The sequence below is a fragment of the Balaenoptera acutorostrata genome, chromosome 16 (assembly GCF_949987535.1).
Source record: "Balaenoptera acutorostrata chromosome 16, mBalAcu1.1, whole genome shotgun sequence".
Lineage (NCBI taxonomy): Eukaryota > Metazoa > Chordata > Mammalia > Artiodactyla > Balaenopteridae > Balaenoptera > Balaenoptera acutorostrata.
The window spans coordinates 15,485,394-15,504,216 of record NC_080079.1 but is presented as its reverse complement, the minus strand read 5'-3'; the positions used below and the strand labels follow the sequence as shown (position 1 = coordinate 15,504,216).

Below are 18,823 nucleotides of genomic sequence, written 5' to 3'. Positions count from 1 at the left end.
CCTTTCTGACCGGTGTGAGGTAATACCTCACTGTGGCTTTGATTTGCATTTCTCTGATGATTAGTGATGTTGAGCATCTTTTCATGTACCTTTTGGCCAACTCTATGTCTTCTTTGGAGAGACGTCTATTTAGGTCTTATGCCCATTTTTTGATTGGGTTGTTTGCTTTTTTGTTATTGAGTTGTATGAGTTGTCTGTATATTTTAGATATTAACCCCTTGTTGGTCACATTGTTTGCACATATTTTCTCCCATTCCATAGGTTGTCTTTTCATTTTGTTGATGATCCCTTTGCTGGGCAAAAGCTTTTAAATTTGACTAGGTCCCATTTGTTTATTTTTGCTTTTAATTCTTTTGCATTGGGGGACTGACCTAAGAAAACATTGATATGATTTATGTCAGAGAATGTTTTGCCTATGTTCTCTTCTAGAAGTTTTATGATGTCATGTTTATCTTTAGGTTTTTAAACCATTTTGAGTTTATTTTTATATATGGTGTGAGGGATTTTTCTAATTTTGTGGATTTACATGTAGCTGTTCAGCTTTCCCAGCACCACTTGTTGAAGGGACTGCCTTTTCTCCATTGTGTATTCTTGACTCCTTTGTCGTAGATTAATTGGCTGTAGGTGTGTGAGTTTATTTCTGGGCTCTCTATTCTGTTCCATTGATCCATATGTCTGTTTTTGTGCCAATACCATGCTGTTTTGATTACTGTAGCTTTGCAGTATTGTCTGAAGTCTGAGAAGGTCATGCTTCCAGCTTTGTTCTTTTTCCTCAGGATTGCTTTGGCAATTCTGGATCTTTTGTGGTTCGATATAAATTTTAAGATTATTTGTTCTAGTTCTGTTAAAAATGCCATGCATATTTTGATAGGGATTGCATTAAATCTATAGATTGGTTTGGGTGGTATGGCCATTTTAACTATTAATTCTTACAATCTAAGAGCATGGGATATCTTTTCATTTCTTTGAATCATATTCAGTTTCCTTCATCAGTGTTCTATAGTTTTCAGTGTATAGGTCTTTCACTTCCTTGGTTAAGTTTATTCCTAGGTATTTTAGTTTTTTGATGTGATTTTAAACAAGATTGTTTTTTCACTTTCACTTTCTGATATTTCATTGTTAGTGTAAAGAAATGCAACAGATTTCTATATGTTAATCTTGTATCCTGCTTCCTTGCTGAAATCATTTATTAATTCTAATAGTCTTTGTATGGAGTCTTTAGGGTTCTCTATATATATAGCGTATACTATCATCTGCAAATAATGGCAGTTTTATGTCTTTCTTTCCAATTCTTGTCTGATTGCTGTGGCTAGGGCTTCCAATACTATGTTGAGTAGAAGTGGTGAAAGTGAGCATACTTGTCTTGTTTCTGAATTTAGTGAGAAGGCTTTCAGCTTTTCAACATTGAATATTATTTTGGCTTTTGGTTTGTTGTAAATGGCTTTTATTATGTTGGGATATGTTCTCTCTATACCCAGTTTAGTGAGGGTCTTTATCATGAATGGATGTTGAATTTTATCAAATGCTTTTTCTGCGTGTATTGAAATGATCATGTGGTTTTTGTCTTTTCTTTTGTTGATCGGGTGTATCACATTGATTGACTTGTGTATGTTGAACCATCCTTGCAACCCTGGAATGAATCCAACTTGATCATGGTGTATGATTCATTTTATGTATTGTTGGATTCAGTTTGCTATTTTTTTGAGGATTTTCGCATCTATAGTCATCAAAGATATTGGCCTGTAATTTTCTTTTTTTGTAATGTCTTTGTCTGGTTTTGGTATCAGAGTGATGGTGGCTTCATAGAATGACTTTGGGAGTGTCCCTTCCCTTCAGTCTTTTGGAATGGTTTGAGGAGGATGGGTATAAATTCTTCTTTTAATGTTTGGTAGACTTCCCCAGTGAAGCTGTCTGGTCCTGGACTTTAGTTTGCAGGGAGTTTTTGTTTTGTTTTGTTTTGTTTTTACAGATTCTATTTTACTTCTGGTGATCAGTCTATTCAAATTATCTGTTTCTTCTTGCCTCAAATTTGGTAGGCTGTGTATTTCTAGAAACTTTTCCATTTCATGTAGGTTGTCCAGTTTGTTGGCATATAACTCTTCATATTTTTATGCCTTTTTCTTTTATTCTCTTATGACTTTTTGTATTTCTGCAGTGTCAGTTGTTACTTCTCCTCTTTCACTTCTTATTTTGTTTATTTGGGTCCTCTCTCTTTTCTTTCTGGTGAGCCTGGCTAGAGGTTTTCAATTTTATCTTTGTGAAAAACCAGCTGTTGGTTTTATTGATCTTTTCTATTGTTTTTTGATTTCTATTTTATTTATTTCCTCTCTGATCTTTATTTCCTTCCTTGTGCTGACTATAGGTTTTGTTTATTCTTCTTCTTCTAATTCTTTTAGGTGGTAGGTTAGGTTATTTGAGATTTTTCTTGTGTCTTGAGGAAGGCCTGTATTGCTATGAACTTCCCGCTTAGGACTGCTTTTACTGCCTCTCATGGATTTTGTAAGGTTGTGTTTTTATTGTCATTTGTCTTGAGGTATTTTCTGATTTCCTCTTTGATTTCATCATTGACCCATTGGTTTTTTTAATAGCATGCTTTTTAGTCTTCGTGTGATCCTTTTTCCCCCATTTTCCTTTCTGTGGTTGATTTCTAGTTTCATACCATTGTGGTCAGAAAAGATGCTTGAAATAATTTCTATCCTGTTAAATTTGTTGAGGCTTCTTTTTTATACTAGCATGTGGTCTATCCTAGAGAATGTTCTATGTGTGCTTGAAAAGAATGTGTATTTTGGTCTTTTTGGATGTAGTGTCCTGTAGATATCAATTAAGGCCAACTGTTTTATTGTGTCATTTAGGGTCTCTGTTGCCTTATTGATTTTCTGTCTGGAAGATCTGTCCATTGATGTCAGTGGGGTGTTAAAAATCTCCTACTATCATTGTTTTTCTCTTAATTTCTGACTTTATGTCTCTTAGTATTTGTTTTATGTACTTAGGTGCTTGTATATTGGGTGCATATATATATTAATGAGTATGATGTCCTCTTCTTGGATTGATCCCTTTGTCATTATATAGTGTCCTTCTTTGTCTGTCTTTATGGACTTTCTTTTAAAGTATTTCTTGTCTGATATGAGCATTGCTGCCCCCACTTTCTTGTTGTTTCCATTTGCATGAAATATTTTTTTCTATCCCCTCACTTTCAATCAATATGTGTCTATATGCCATAAAGTGGGTCTCTTGTAGGCAGCATATTGTAGGTTCTTGTTTTTTAATCCAATCTGCCATTCTGTGTCTGTTGATTGGAGTATTTATTCCATTGACATTTAAGCTAATTATTGATAAATATGTATTTATTGCCATTTTAAACCTTATTTTCTAGTTGATTGTATAGTTCTTCTATGTTCATTTCTTCTTTTCATTTTTCCATTTATGATTTGATGGTTTCCTTTTGTATTATGTTGTTTCTTTTTCTTTTTTGTGAATCTACTGTATGTTTTTAATTTGTGATTATCCTGGTTTTAAAGTATGTTAACCCATAACTTACATCTGTTTGCTTTAGACATAGTCATGTAAGTTCAAACACATTCTAAAAAATCTATAGTTTTGTACTCCCCTCCCCAACATTTTGTGATTTTGACGTTCTATCTTACATCTTCGTGTTTATCCTTTTGCTGTTAATTGTAGTTATAATCACTTCTAAAAATGTTTTTTGATTGTTTTTAAATTTATGTACTGGCTTATTTAAGTGATCAATCCTGTTATATTTTTGTCTTTCCTATTGTGATTTTCCCTTTCCTATAGATTCTTGCTTCTTTTCTATTTAGAGAAGACCTTTCAATATTTCTTTTAGGTTATGTTTAATATTGCTGTATTCTTCTTATTTTTGCTTGTCCGAGAAATTCTTTATCTCTTCTTTTATTCTAAATGATAAGCTTGCTGGGTAGAGTATCCTAGGTTGCTGGATTTTCCCTTGCAGGAAGTCCAGTGAGGTGGCAACTGTCAGCACTGGTCTGTCTGCACAGATAGCTAGGAAGCCAGCAGGTGCATGCTCTTTCTGAGCAGAGTCCAGGCTCCTCCCAGCTTGCAGGGGGGCTTTTCAGGGCAAGGACCTGCCCGTGTGTACCCTCCCTCCTTCACAGATTCCTCCCACAGGCCTTGGATCTGTCCTGATGCCCCCTTTTTTTTTTTTCTGTCCTACCCAGTTACTTGGGGATCTTTCTTACAGCTTTGGTTGTATAAGAGATCTTCTGCCAGTTTCCAGTTAGTTTTCTGTGAAAACTGTTCCACCTGTAGATGTATTTTTGATGTGTTTGTGGGAGGGAGGTGAGCTCCACTTTGCCATCTTGATCCACCTACGAGCTTAATATCTCTTAAATTCACTTGTACTTTCCATCTCTTTGTTTGCTAAGTGAGATTCGGATATTTTTCCTTTTTTATGGTTTTTAAAAATTTGGGGCTTTTTATCTATTCAGAATGAATTTTTTTGAGAACTCTCCACTGTAAAAATTGTAACTGCATTTTTTGAAGGGTAAATTAAAAATGATTAACTCTTTGAACACAGGTATGAATTGCATTTCTTACCACTGCTATGAATTGCATTTTTACCACTGCTGAACTAAATGATGATAACTGCTGCTGGTGGGATTGTCAGCTAGGCATGCACGGGTCACTTCTTCAGTCCTGCTTTGGCATCTCTTGTTTTTGATCTTTTGCTTCTTTTGTTTTCTTGATTGTTATAGAGGCTTATTTTCTACTTCTGCAGTTTGTTCCTTGAGCAGTTAGTCTAATCTGCTGGATTTTTCATTTCCATAGGTCTTTTCTTTCACTGTTATGTCTATTGTCACATTTGCCTTCCCTGTGGCTATATATATAGCTCGTTTGAACTGATGATGTCTAATAGCAGTTATTTTTGTTCCATAGCTTTTAAAATTATATGCCCTGTGTATCCTTGTGGGGAAGAGGGGCATTTTACTTTGCCCCAAGGAGCCCTTGTGTTTTTTGGAGATAGTAGTTACCTGGCAGTGACCCACTCCTTATGGAAAACAAGCTCCTTTTCTATTACGTTTAATTCTTTTCCATGTTTTTAACCAACAAACATTGAAAGAAACTGCTGTAAATAGGCTTTTAGTAATGTAGTAGTAGGGTGTGCAGGAGGGGAAGTATTCTACAGTCCTATGATTACGTCTCATTCTTTTGGTGAGCCTGTGCCCCATACTCTTCTGTGAACTTCACTTCACTAGTGCTTCTCAGTCTTTTTTTCCACTCTTAGGTGGTACAGCATGGCTGGAGGGAGCTGGAGTTGTATACTTCTCTTCCCCCCACATGAAAGACTAGAGCAGGTTAGAGTTGGTTATTTCCCTTTAGCCAGGTCAGTTAGGCTCTGATAAAACCCCAGCAGTTTAGGCTCTGTTAAATTGTTTCTCCAGGCCTTGGTAAGAATAATAGTGCTCTGGCATATCTCAAAGTTGCTCCTTTACCCCTCCCATGCTGGAAGCACAAAGGGGTTTTTCTTCAATATTCACCGTGAGGACCTGTTAGAATTAATCTTTCAAAGAGCCAAAAATAAATAAAATTAAGTTGAATAAAAATAATTGCTCTAATTACTTATAGCGCATACATAGTCTTCAGACTACCCATAACTTACTCAAAATAGCACAGCCTACAAAAGCTTTCCTATATTATTGTTTTCCGTAAGAAAAGAATAAATATTAGAGTCTTTCAGTTTTTTAGTCTCCATTACAAACTAAAGAATGAATATTCTGTTAATTTTTCAGCAATGCATGTTGCTCTCCCCTCTTGAGCAATAGCTAAACCAACATTACCTTTTGTAATAGTTTCATACCTAAAATAAAACATAAGAGAATAGAACGTTGCTCTGAATATGACATTTTGTAACTCATTATTAAAGCCTAAAGTCTAATAGATAAAGACACCATTAATAGTTTGTCATTCAGTCAGTGTAAGAAAGGCAGGATTCTTTCATCTAAGATTTACCCAGTTGTTTGAAAAGCAATAACAGGTATGTTGTGTTTGAAAACAGTTTAGGTTTAATTGTACATTATGCTTCTTCAAGACATTTGATCGGTTATCTTTCCTTAAAAAGGTAATCCTAAAATAGATTTTATTTTCCTAGGAGATATCTATAGACTATAAATATAAAGCCTAGATTTATTTTGTGTGTGACCTAGTAAAGATTTACTTCAATTCATCACGTGACAGTAAATAATTAGAATGTCAAGATAGCATACCTAATTTGATATTTTACATTGTTCCCCATTGATTTCATAGCAACCCAATATAGTTGTGAAGACAATTAGAATAATCTAGTCAATGATACTGTGGGCTAGCTACAATCGCAGATAAAAGAGAAATATTTCACAGCAGAAAGTCTAAGGAGGCGTATGGTAATATATAAAATGTTCAGTTATCTAAGGATATTTTAAATGAAGTGCCACTTAACACCATTTACTGCTTAAAAAATTTTTCAAAAAGAAGTATGTTCATGTCACTGAATTATTTCTCTACAGGGTTAGCATTAATGACTTGTGTTCAACGACTCAAAGAATATTCTTCCTTTTAAATTTATTATTAAGGAAATATAGGAGATGGTACTCATTCTTCACTTTCTTGCATCCAGTCTGTGAAATGCTCAGCACTGAAAAAATTCATAACAACAAATCATACTGTAATTGATGAATTCTTTAATCCAGTATCGTATTATCCCTGCATAGCCTACTATATTGAGTGCCTGATATTCACTGAGAAGCTTGCACTATTCTTATTTGCAGCTTTCTGAGGAACATTTCTGTTTCCAGTAATATTAAAACACTGAGTGGCAGTTAAGTTATTACCACGACAAAAATGAAATTGAGACTGTCAGAAATCTACCGTTTTTTTTTTTCCTTTGAGGTTTTTCTAGCATGCCATTAGAAGGCATCATTCATGGTACTTGGTACCTATGCATTATCTTATATGGGTAAACAATTCCCAAGACAGTGTACCTTTGCTAGCAAAACATCAGTGAAACTAATTTTAAAAAGTCTCAGCCTGATATAAGGTACTATTATTGTGAATTAAAAATATGAAACATCACATAGCAGCTATTATGACTATTATGGCAGACTGTAATATGTTCATCCTTGGCAAAGACATCACAGTATTCGCAGGCTTAGTTGAGGCTCATAGTCTATACATCAGTTAAACAAAAAAAGGTTGAGCTTCAGTGAGTGATTCTTGAGGTGATATTCTGAAAGTCAAGAGAGAGCCTGTCCTGCTGGTTGCCTGCTAAGGCAGAGTATCCAGTTTCCATATTCCCATTCAGTTTGGCTCTTCGAGTGAGATTGCTGTTAAACATCACATGGCAGGCAAATGCTAGTATCTTGGACCCTTGGGAAGAGCATTGTCCATGAGAGGCAGTCCAGCTGGGTTCAGCTATCCCGGGGAGTGGGTAAGCATGACTTACACTGGACATTCACAGGAAGATGAGGATTTTTTCCTTGAAGGCCCTCCCTAGGCACAACAAGAACAACTAACATTGCTCTATATCACAGACAATGTTGTCTGTAGGCCCCTGGATCAGTTCCCAAAAGGTCTTAATACTGGCAAAGTTCTCAGGAGTGTTTAAATGCTGACTTTGTTTTTCTCCATGTCATGGTACCACACCTTTATTCACCCTCACGTCAATCCATTCATCTCCTCTTTGTTCATAATGTATGTTTTATTTGCTTTTGAAGTAATTACTGTCTCTTATTATTACATAAAATGTTTACGTTAACTATAGGTGACTTTTTACTGTCTTTTTTTCAGATCATATTTATTTTTCCATTAGCTTGCAATTCTATTTGAATATAAAGTCATATAACATACTTGTTAATGATGTTCCTGCCATGCAGCTCAAAATTGTTCTGGATTGAGAACCTGTGGACAATGTTTGGAACAGCCTGGGTGTGGCTGGTGCAACGATCCTAGTAATACAGGAAGAGGACACTGCATTGAAGGGTCTTCCCGGGGACCAATGAAGCTTGTCGGAATGCATAATAATGAGATGGTTCTTGACACCAGTGTTTGTCCTAAAGAGAAGAACTATGAGTGGTCCTTTATCCAGTGTCCAGGTAATAAAAATGTGATGAAAGCAATTTTAACTTCTGCTCAAGGACACCAAGAATTACTTTCCTTTCTTATAATAAAGATTTAGAGGGAAAAAAAACAATGAAAATTAGACTCAAATTTAAAGGATTAAAAAAATTCTTTCCTATATCCATGTTTGTTGTATAGGTGGTATTATGTTTGGAATCATTAAACAGGCTGACCAGATGCATGGTATATAATTGTTAGATTTGGTTTCATGTGAACTGTTAAAAGGAAAAGAAATATTGGTTTCATACCAAATTTCTATACTGTAGTGTAGTCTTTTATTGTTTATAATATTATACTATCTTAGAATTCAAAGGCAACTCAGAGGATCCAGTCAAGCTAAGTACGGAAATATTTTGTATAATATCCATGATAGAGTCATTTGACCCTTGGTATTTGGTCCCATTCAATTTTAAAGGTCAGTAAAGTTTTTAGAGGTTTTAAAATAGGGAGTCTATTCTTATATGGAATAAAATCAACCTTCTTGAAAAATTAATTTATTCAGTATATTTTTATTGAGTGCCTACTATGTGCAAAGAGTGTTTTACGTGCTAGAGACATAACAATGAAAAAAGTAGACTAAAATCACTGCATTAATCGAGCCTGTATTCGAATTGAAATTAATAAAATTGATTACACACACATACATATGTATATGAAGTTAGGTGGTGATAAGTGCTATTAAATAAAGCAAGGAAGGGGAATAAAGCTTGCAATTTAAAAGAGTGGTAAGAGAAGCTCTCACTTAGAAGTAATGGTTAATAAACACCTCAAGTAGATGAGGGAGTGAATCATGCGGCTGTCTGGGGAAAGAGTGTTCCAGAAGAGACAAAGACTTGGGTGAGATAGTTTATTTACGAGATGAACCTAGGAAGCACAATTGAGGGAATAGAGAGTTTCAAAGACGGGAGAAAAACCAATAATATGTACATGATTAGGCTGGCTACTATACTGGGAAATTTGAACTCAGACCCACTAGAGACCTATGAAGAGCTATGCAGAATGCTCCTCAGTTAACCCTCAGGGATTGGGGGTGGGGGTGGGGAATTTATCCAGTAACTCTCTTCCACTGATGGTTGAGTGATGCCTCTGGGGGTATTGTACTTCTGAGCTGCACCAGCATGTCTGATTAATAGCTTATCATGATACCAGTGAACATTCTGAGGCAAAAGAGTGGGGAGATGCTGCAGAACTTGCTTTAGGTGAGGCACTGACAGTGTATTGCACTGAAACCAGATGGACTGAGGGAATGTGGTACTTCTACGTAAACTTTGGAATATATGAAAACCAAGAAGAGGGACAAACTATTGATGCATACAACGACATGGCTGAATCTTAAATACCTTTTACTTAGTGAAAGAAGCCAGACCAAAAGGCTACATATTGCACTATGGAGATGGAAGAGAGATCAGTTATTTGCCAGAAGTAGTAAAGGTAGGGATTGCCTTCAAGGGGACCTCATAATGGAATTTTTTGTGCTGTGGAACTGTACTTTATGACACTGTGGTAGTTCATAATGACTCTATGCATTTGTCAAATCATACTGTATACCACAAAGAATGAACTTTCCTGACGGCAGATTAAAAAAAAAGTCAACCAGCATGTCAGGGGATCCCATAAGGGAATGCAAACTGTGACAAATAAATTTAACTGTATTACAAATGCCATAACCTCATCAAAATAATGAGCTGACCTAAGTAACCTTGGAAAACAGTGTTTTGGCTGGATACTATAAAACTAAAGAAAAAAACCTACATAAACATTATATTCTGATTGGTAAATTTGTTTCTCACATAGTACAGATTAACAATTCTAACAATACTTTATATGTTTAGTAGGTTTGGACAAATATATAAATTAATTGTGTTTAATGTGAGCCAGGTTTCCCACTGTCACAGAAAGACGTAGACATAGAGAATGGACTTGAGGACACGGGGTGGGAGGGGGAAGTTGAGGCAAAGTGAGAGTAGCATCGACATATATACACTACCGAATGTAAAAATGTTAGCTAGTGGGAAGCAGCCGCATAGCACAGGGAGATCAGCTCCGTGCTTTGTGATGACCCATAAGGAGGATGAGAGGGAGGGGATATGGGGATATATGTATGCATATGGCTGATTCACTTTGTTGTACAACAGAAGCTAACACAGTATTGTGAAGCAATTATACTCCAATGAAGATCTATTAAAAAAACATGCAAAGAGTGAAGACTGTAAAGAACCCTGTGGGGAATTCCCTGGCGGTCCAGTGGTTAGGACTCCGAGCTTCCATTGCAGGGGCCACGGATTCGATCCCTGGTTGGGGAACTAAGATGCCACATGCCATGCAGCATGGCCAAAAGAAAAAAAAAAAGAAAAGAAAAGAAAGAAAAAAGAATCCTGTGGTATTAGTTTAGAGTATAAGCATGAATTCAAGTTTATTTTAATATTTAATATATATATGCAGAGGTATATATACATATATTTTCTAGCTCAGTTCTCCAAGAGGGCCTGGAAACCATGATGCCCCAGTAGCAATGAGCACATTCAGTGCCCACAATCCTGGTTTCTAAATACCATTTTCCAATGAAAGGAACCAGGGCTCTCTGGAGTAACGGCTGGTTCTAGGGCTGGGGCAGGGAGAACACAAGGTGAACCTGAAGTATTGTTTAATGCCAGAAAGTAAGAAAGTGCTCAAAACAAAATAAAGGAGGATGGGAGCATGTCAAAGGGACACAGCCAACCAGAAAGAGTTCTTAATGGGTCAAATCTGGGCAAAAAATAGTGATTGTATTGGATTGTAACCCAAAGAACATAATACATATCCATGATTCTGTAGTGATTTAAGTGATTGAATAGATAATAAATGGGTGAGAATGGATAAGTATTCCTTACAGAAAATTCCAAATAATAAATGTAGAGTGAATGAGGGAAATAAAAAATTGCTGTTAGAACCCCACAGTAATAAGTGCCATAAGAATAGTCTTCTTAAGAACGTTCAAATTAGTGGGTGAAACCTTAAGGAGAAAAAATATATTTGTGTAGCTTCCAGATATCTTCCTCAAAAATATTTATTAATTACTGTGGTGGTTTGAACGTATGTCCACAAGTACCTTGACACTCATTTCCCTAGGAAGTGGAGCTTAATTTCTCTCCCCTTGAGTGTGAGTTGGACATGGTGACACTTCTAATGAATAGAGTGTGGATGTGGAAAAACTGTAACTTTACAGTGGAGGATGTAAGGCGACATCACCATAAACAAGTGATCAAGGTTAACAACACCAGTAATAAGTCATGTTAATATCACATTACCCCCTGATACGATGTGGTGAGAAGGGCACCTCACTTCTGTGGTATTCTTCCCCCAAATCTATAACCCGGTTTAGTCATCAGAAAACATCAGACAAAACGACATTGAAGGACATTTTACAAAATACTTGACCAGCCCTCTAGAAAAGAATCTTGCTTCCAAGCTCATTCACATGTTGGCACAATTCAGTGCCTTGCAACTGTAGGGCTGAGGTGACTGTTTTCTAGCTGGCTGTCAGCCAGTGACCACTTCGGCTCTGAAAGAATGCTCACGTTCTCTCCCTCATCCCCCTTCCATCTCCAGAACTCGCATTGTCGAGTCTCGACAACCGAAATGGGATCACTCACACTTCGAATCTCCTTCAAGTAGAGACTAATGCCTTTTAAGGGATCATCTGACTGAGTCCATCCAGGATGATGTCCCTTTCTCAAAGCCAACTGTGCCATGGAACAACCTTAGTCATCAGAATGACTATCCCATCATATGTTCAGGTCCCTACCACACTCAGGAGGAGGCCATTAGTGTTTGATTAAATACCTGAGGTACTATAACCCAGCTTCATCAACGCATAAGACTAACCATCATACCATACAGTTTACCCATTTATAGTGTATAACTGAATGGTTTTTAGTATATTCAGAGTTATACAACCATCACTACAGTCAGTTTAAAACCCCTTTTTAACCACCCCCCACCCTTGTCAGCTATGGATTTACCTATCCTGAACATTTTATATAAATTGAGTCATATAGTTGTAGTCTTCTTCTACTGGCTTCTTTCACACTGCATAGTGTTTTCAAGGTTTATCCATGTTGTGGCATATAGCAGTGCTTCATTTCTTTTTATTACCAAATAATATTCCATTGTATGGCTATACTACATTTTGTTTATTCATTCATCATTTGATGAACATTTGAGTGTTTCTAATTTTTGGTTTTTAAAATAATGCATCCATGAATATTCATGTACAAGTTTATGTGTGGACATATTTTCATTACCTTGGGAATGGAATACCTAGGTCATATGGTAACTATGTTTAACCTTTTGAGGAACTGCCTGACTGTTTCAAAGCTGCTGTGTTATTTTACATTTCCACCAACAGTGCATGAGGGTTACAATTACTCTACATCCTTGCCAACATTGCTTATTTCACATCGTTTTTTTTTTTTAATAGATCTTTATTGGAGTATAATTGCTTCACAATACTGTGTTAGTTTCTGTTGCACCACAAAGCGAATCAGCCATATGCATATATATGTCCCCATATCCCCTCCCTCCCATCCTCCCTATTCCACCCCCCTAGGGTCCTCACAAAGCACGGAGCTGATCTCCCTGTGCTATGCTGCTGCTTCACACTAGCTAACTATTTTACATTCGGTAGTGTATATATGTCGATGCTACTCTCACTTTGCCCCAGCTTCCCCCTCCCACCCCATGTCCTCAAGTCCATTCTCTGTGTCTACATCTTTATTCGTGCCCTGCAACTAGGTTCATCGGTGCCATTGTTTGTTTGTTTTTTTTAGATTCCATATATATACGTTAGCATACTGTATTTATTTTTTTCTTTCTGATTTACTTCACTCTCTGTGACAGACTCTAGGTCCATCCACCTCACTACAAGTAACTCAATTTTGTTTCTTTTTATCGCTGAGTAATAGTCCATTCACATCGTTTTGATTGTAGTCATCCTTGTGGGTGTGAAGTAGTATCTCATTGTGGTTTTGATTTGCAGTCATTTGGTGGCTAATGATGTTGAACATCTTTTCTTGTGTTTATTAGCTATTAGTATTTCTTCTTTTGAGAAATGTCTATCGGATTCTTTGCACATTGTTTAATTGGGGTATTTGTCTTTTTATTATTGAACTGTGAGGGTTCTTTATATATTCTGAATATGTCCCTTACTAAAGATTTTTTTTTTTTTTTTTTTTCAAATTTTATTATTTATTTTTGGCTGTTCTGGGTCTTCGGTTCGTGCGAGGGCTTTCTCTAGTTGCGGCAAGTGGGGGCCACTCTTCATCGCGGTGCGGGGACCGCTCTTCATCGCGGTGCGCGGGCCTTTCACTATTGCGGCCCCTCCCGTTGCGGGGCACAGGCTCCAGATGCGCAGGCTCAGTAGTTGTGGCTCACGGGCCCAGCCGCTCCACGGCATGTGGGATCTTCCCAGACCAGGGCTCGAACCCGCGTCTCCTGCACTAGCAGGCAGACTCTCAACCACTGCGCCACCAGGGAAGCCCCCTTACTAAAGATTGATTTGCAATTATTTTCACCCATTCTGTGGGTTGTCTTTCACTTTCTTGATAGTGCCCTTTGAAGCACAAAAGTTTTTTTTTTTTTAAAGACATTTATTTATTTATTTATTTATTTATTTTTGGCTGTGTTGGGTCTTCATTGCTGTGCGAGGGCTTTCTCTAGTTGTGGCGAGTGGGAGCTACTCTTCCTTGCAGTATGCGGGCTTCTCATTGCAATGGCTTCTCTTGTTCAGGAGCATGGGCTCTAGGCGCGCAGGCTTCAGTAGTTGTGGCACGCGGGCTCAGTAGTTGTGGCTTGCAGACTCTAGGACGCAGGCTCACTAGTTGTGGCGCATGGGCTTAGTTGCTCTGCGGCATGTGGTATCTTCCTGGACCAGGGATCGAACCCGTGTCTCCTGCATTGGCAGGTGGATTCTTAACCACTGTGCCATCAGGGAAGTCCCCACAAAAGTTTTAAATTTTCATGTTTTATCTGTTTTTTTTATTCTTTCTTTTGGTATTGGTTTCATGCCTGTGAAATCATGTATAATAAAAGATCCCAAAGGTTTTCACCTATGTTTTCTCTTCAGACTTCAGTAGTTTTAGCTCTTACATTTAGGTCTTTGATCTGTTTTGAGTTAATTTTTGTGTGTGGTGTGAGATAGGGATCCAGCTTAATTCTTTTGTTCATGGCTATAAGCACCATTTGTTGAAAGGATGATTTTTTCCTTATTAAATGTATTTTAAATTTTGTATATATTTTTTCATCATAGAAATTGAATTTTAGTCATTTTTATATTTTCCATTTCTCTCCTTCTTATGTTGATATTTTACTCTGTATTCTCGAGTATATGGGGCATACTTTTAATAGCTGTTTTAAAAATCCTTCTCTACTCATCCCAATTGGTATGCCATTTCTTTCTGTTTCTATTGGCGCGTGTATGTATATATATATATATATATGTGTATATATATATATATATATATATATATATGTGTATATATATATTTTTTTTTAACTGATTATGGATCAAAATTTCCAGGTTGGCTATTTTTGGTGGTGTTATCCTGGACATTGTGATTTTTTTCTAGCTTATTCAATTTTGTTCTATTTCTTTAAGTGTGTTGGACTTTATTCTGGCATTCAGTTGTGTTACTTCACAAACTGTTTTTAATATTTGTCATGGCCTGTACATAGCAGCCCTAAGTTCAGTGCTAATTTATTTCCACTACTAAGATAGTGCCTTTCTGTGTTCTCTATACAATGCTCTTTGTATTAAGAGGTCTCTCCACTTTGACTCTTGGGAGTATAAGCTATTCCCAGTCCTATGTGAGTTCCTGACATTGTTTTACTTACTTTTTTCTGATGGTTCTTTCTCCAGCTTCATAGAGTTTCACACTGTGTTCAATTCATTATTTAACCAAAGATTCAAGGGGACCTGTCTATAGATTGCTGTGTGCAACTCTCTCTTCTCTAATATTTTGCCCCACAAAGTCTAACCACCATGGCCTCCCTGAACTTTGCTCTTTGTTTCCTCAACTAAACGAGAGTTTGGGTTTTCCTTCCTGGGCTGCATCCTCAAATCTGCCTCCAGGTAGCAAGCCAGGGCAGTCATATTTTGTCTTCTTTTTCTCAGGGATGCCATTCCTGAGCTGTCTGTTATACTTGAAAGTAGTTGTTTCATATATTTTGTTCAGTTTTCTTATGTTCACACTAGAGGTCAGTTCTCACAGCAGTTAAACCTTCATGAGCAGAAGTGTTAATCTTCTGTCTATGTGTTTTTATTTACAGTGAATCTCTTGTAAGCAGCATAAATGTCTTGTTTTTTATTGTTGTTGTTGATGTGTTTTTAAAATCTATTCTGATAATCTCTGTCTTTTATCAAATTGTTTAGTCAATTTAGATTTAATATAATATTGGTAATATTGAATTTAGTCCTACCATCATGGTATCGATTTTAAAATTTCCTTTATTTTTTTCTCTGTTGTTTGTTCCTCCTTTTGCCTTTTTTTAGATTAATTGAGTGTTTTTAAAGTCCACTTTTATCACTTTTATTGGATTTTTAGCTATACCTCTTTTGTGTTTTTTTTAGTGACTGCTGTAGTGATTGTAATAGTCATCTTTATCTTATCACAGTCTACCTTGAATCAATATTATACTACTTCATGTATAAGGTAAGAATATTACAAAAGTGTAATAATTCCATTTGCTCTTTTCCTGTCCTTTGTGTGATTACTGCCATATATTTTACTTCTATATATGTTATTAACCACACATTACATTATTTTTTTTACTTTAAAAAGACAATTTTCTTATAAAGAAATCATAATAATAAAAAAATCTTTCTATTTACCCATGTATTGACCATTTTCTGTGATCTTCATTTTTCCCTATTGATCTGAATTTCCTTTTGCTATAACATTTCTTCAGCTTGATGAACATTATGTAACATTTTAAAGTAGTGTGTTTCTCAGTTGGGCTATAAATTAGCTTTTATACATCTGAAAAAGTTTTTATTGTGTATGTGTGTGTCTTCATATTTGAAGGATATTTTTACTGATAATAGCATTCTAAGTTGACAGATATATTTTTTCAATAATTTGAAGATGTAATTTCCTTTTCTTCTGGCTTCTACTTTCTCTTAAGAATTCCTCTGTCAGTTTTATTGTTTCTCCTTTGAAAGTAATATGTCTTTTTCTTCCCTCTGACCTTTTAAAATATATTTTTTTCTTAGTTTTTGGATGTCAGCAATTTTAGTGTGATGTACCTAAGTATCATCTTTCTTTTTTTAATTGTGACGTGTTTTTCATCATGTTTGTAAAGTTTTCTGCCATTATCTCTTCAAATATTGCATCTGTCCCACTGTGCCACTCTAGTCTGTATTTCTAAAAGTTTGATTCACTTATGTTAGGCTTTTTCACCATGTTCCTAAGTTTTCTTATTGTCTTGTCTGTATTTTATATCCTTGCACCTCCTCTGATCTATATTTTGTTTCACTAATTCTTTCTTTAAATGTTTCCAGTTTTCTCTTAAACCTATTTTTTAATTAGTTATTGTTATTTAACATAGCATGCGAGGTTCACTGTATTAAAACAGTTTTACACATGATTCTGCATCATCTATTTTGCTGAATTCCACTAGGCAGTTCTTCTGCCAGTCTCTCCTGATTTTTCTCTTGTGGTTCCATTTATCTGGCAGCTTGACTGGTTTTGGATGATCTCAAAATTCTTTACTCACACGTCTGGTGGTTTGAGCTGATTGCTTGATCTAGGGGTCCTCAGGCTGCAAATGATTGTTCTCTGCTGTATTTGGCCTGTCATCCTCTGGTGGTGTAGACTGGCATGGTATACATAGTATGTTTAGAATAGAATTCCAAGAAGGAGAGAGCAGAGTATATATGCCTCTTGAGGCCTAAGCTTAAAATTTCCATACCATTACTTCTGAATTCCACTGTCCTGTAAAAGTCTTCATACCAATGCATGTTCAAAAGGTGGGAAAAAATTGTACTTTTTTGATGAGAGCAAGGATAAAGTAATATTATGAATTTTGTACATACAGAGATATGAAGAATTTGTGTAAATTATTTTTCAGCTCACCTAATTAGTTCTAACTACTTTGTTTATTGACTTATAACTCATATGACATAAAATCCTTCATTTTAAAGTGTACAATTCAGTGGTTTCTAGTATAGTCAGTAGGTATTCAACTATTACCATCATATAATTCCAGAACACTTTAATTACCCCAAGACAAAATTCCATACCCTTTAACAGTCACTACCTGTTCATCCTTCCCTCTAACACCTGAAAACCACTAATCTACTTTCTTTTTCTGTGTATTTGTCTATTCTGGACATTTCATTTAAATGCAGTCATATAATGTGTCTTTTAGTGTCTGACTTCTTTCACTTAGCATACGTTTTTAAGGTTCATCCATATTGTAGCATATGTCAGTCCTTTACTTCTTTTTATGGCTGAATAATATTAAATTGCATACCACATATTCATACTCATCAGTTGATGGATCTTCAGCTTATTTCCACTCTTTTGCTGTTATGAATAGTGCTGCTATGAACATTTGTATGTAAGTTTTTGTGTAAACATGTTTTAATTTCTCTTTGGTATGTATCTAGGAGTTGATTTCTTAGTCATATGATAAATGTATATTTAACCTTTTAAGGAATTGCCAGACTTTTTCCAGAGCTACTGTACTATTTTACATTTCTACCAGCAGTGTATTCTAATTACTCTCCTCACCAATATGGGTTAATACATCATTTTCTTTATTATCATCCTAGTTGATGTGAAGTGGTAGCTCTTTGTGGTTTTGTTTTGCATTTCCCTTATGACTTATGGTGTTCTTTTCATGTGCTTATTAGCTACTCATATACTTTCTATGGAAAATGTCTATTCAAATCATTCGCCCAGTTTTAAATTGAGGGTTTTTTTAAAAAATGGTAGAATTGTAAGAGTTATTTATGTGTTCTGGGTATGAGATCCTTATCAGACATATGATTCTCAAATATTTTCCACTGTTCTGTGGGTTGTCTCTTCACTTTCTTGACGGTGTCATTTGAGGCACAACATTTTTTTGATAATGTCTGGTATATCTTTTTTTTCTGTTAGTTGCTTAAGCTTTAGGTGCCATATATAAGAAACTGTCACCTAATCCAAAGTCATGAGGATTTACATCTATATATTCTTCTAACATTTTTGTAATTTTAGCTCTTACCTTTAGGTTTTTGATCCTTTTTTAGTTAATTTTTATATATGGTGTGAAGTATGGGTCCATATTTATCCTTCTGCATGTGAATATCAAGCTATCCCAGCACCATTTGTTGAAAAGACTATTTCCCCAGTTAAACTTCTTGACACCCTTGTTGAATATCAATTGACCATAGATGTATGGTATTATTTCTAGACCTAATTCTATTCCATGGTCTATATGTCTATCCTTATGACAATGGCACATGGTTTGATTACTGTAACTTTGAAGTAGGTTTTGAAATTGGAAAGTGTCAGGACTCCAACTCTGTTTTTCTTTATCAAGATTGTTTTGCCTAATCTGAGCCCTCTGTTTCTAAACATGAATTTTAGGATCTGCTTGTCTATTCCTATAAAAAAAGTCTTTTGGAATTTGATTGCATTGAATTTGCAGATCAGTTGGGATGAATTGCTAT

At 35.9% G+C, this 18,823-nt stretch overlaps 1 protein-coding gene across 1 annotated transcript in view; it reads left to right on the top strand.

The window, feature by feature from the left end:
- ATRNL1 (attractin like 1) overlaps nucleotides 1–18,823 on the top strand; it is a 706,302-nt gene that overhangs the window by 167,447 nt on the left and 520,032 nt on the right. The window contains exon 18 of the mRNA XM_007173145.3: nucleotides 7,887–8,105. Coding sequence (XP_007173207.2) covers nucleotides 7,887–8,105 — 219 coding nt within the window. The remainder of the gene's footprint in view (nucleotides 1–7,886; nucleotides 8,106–18,823) is intronic.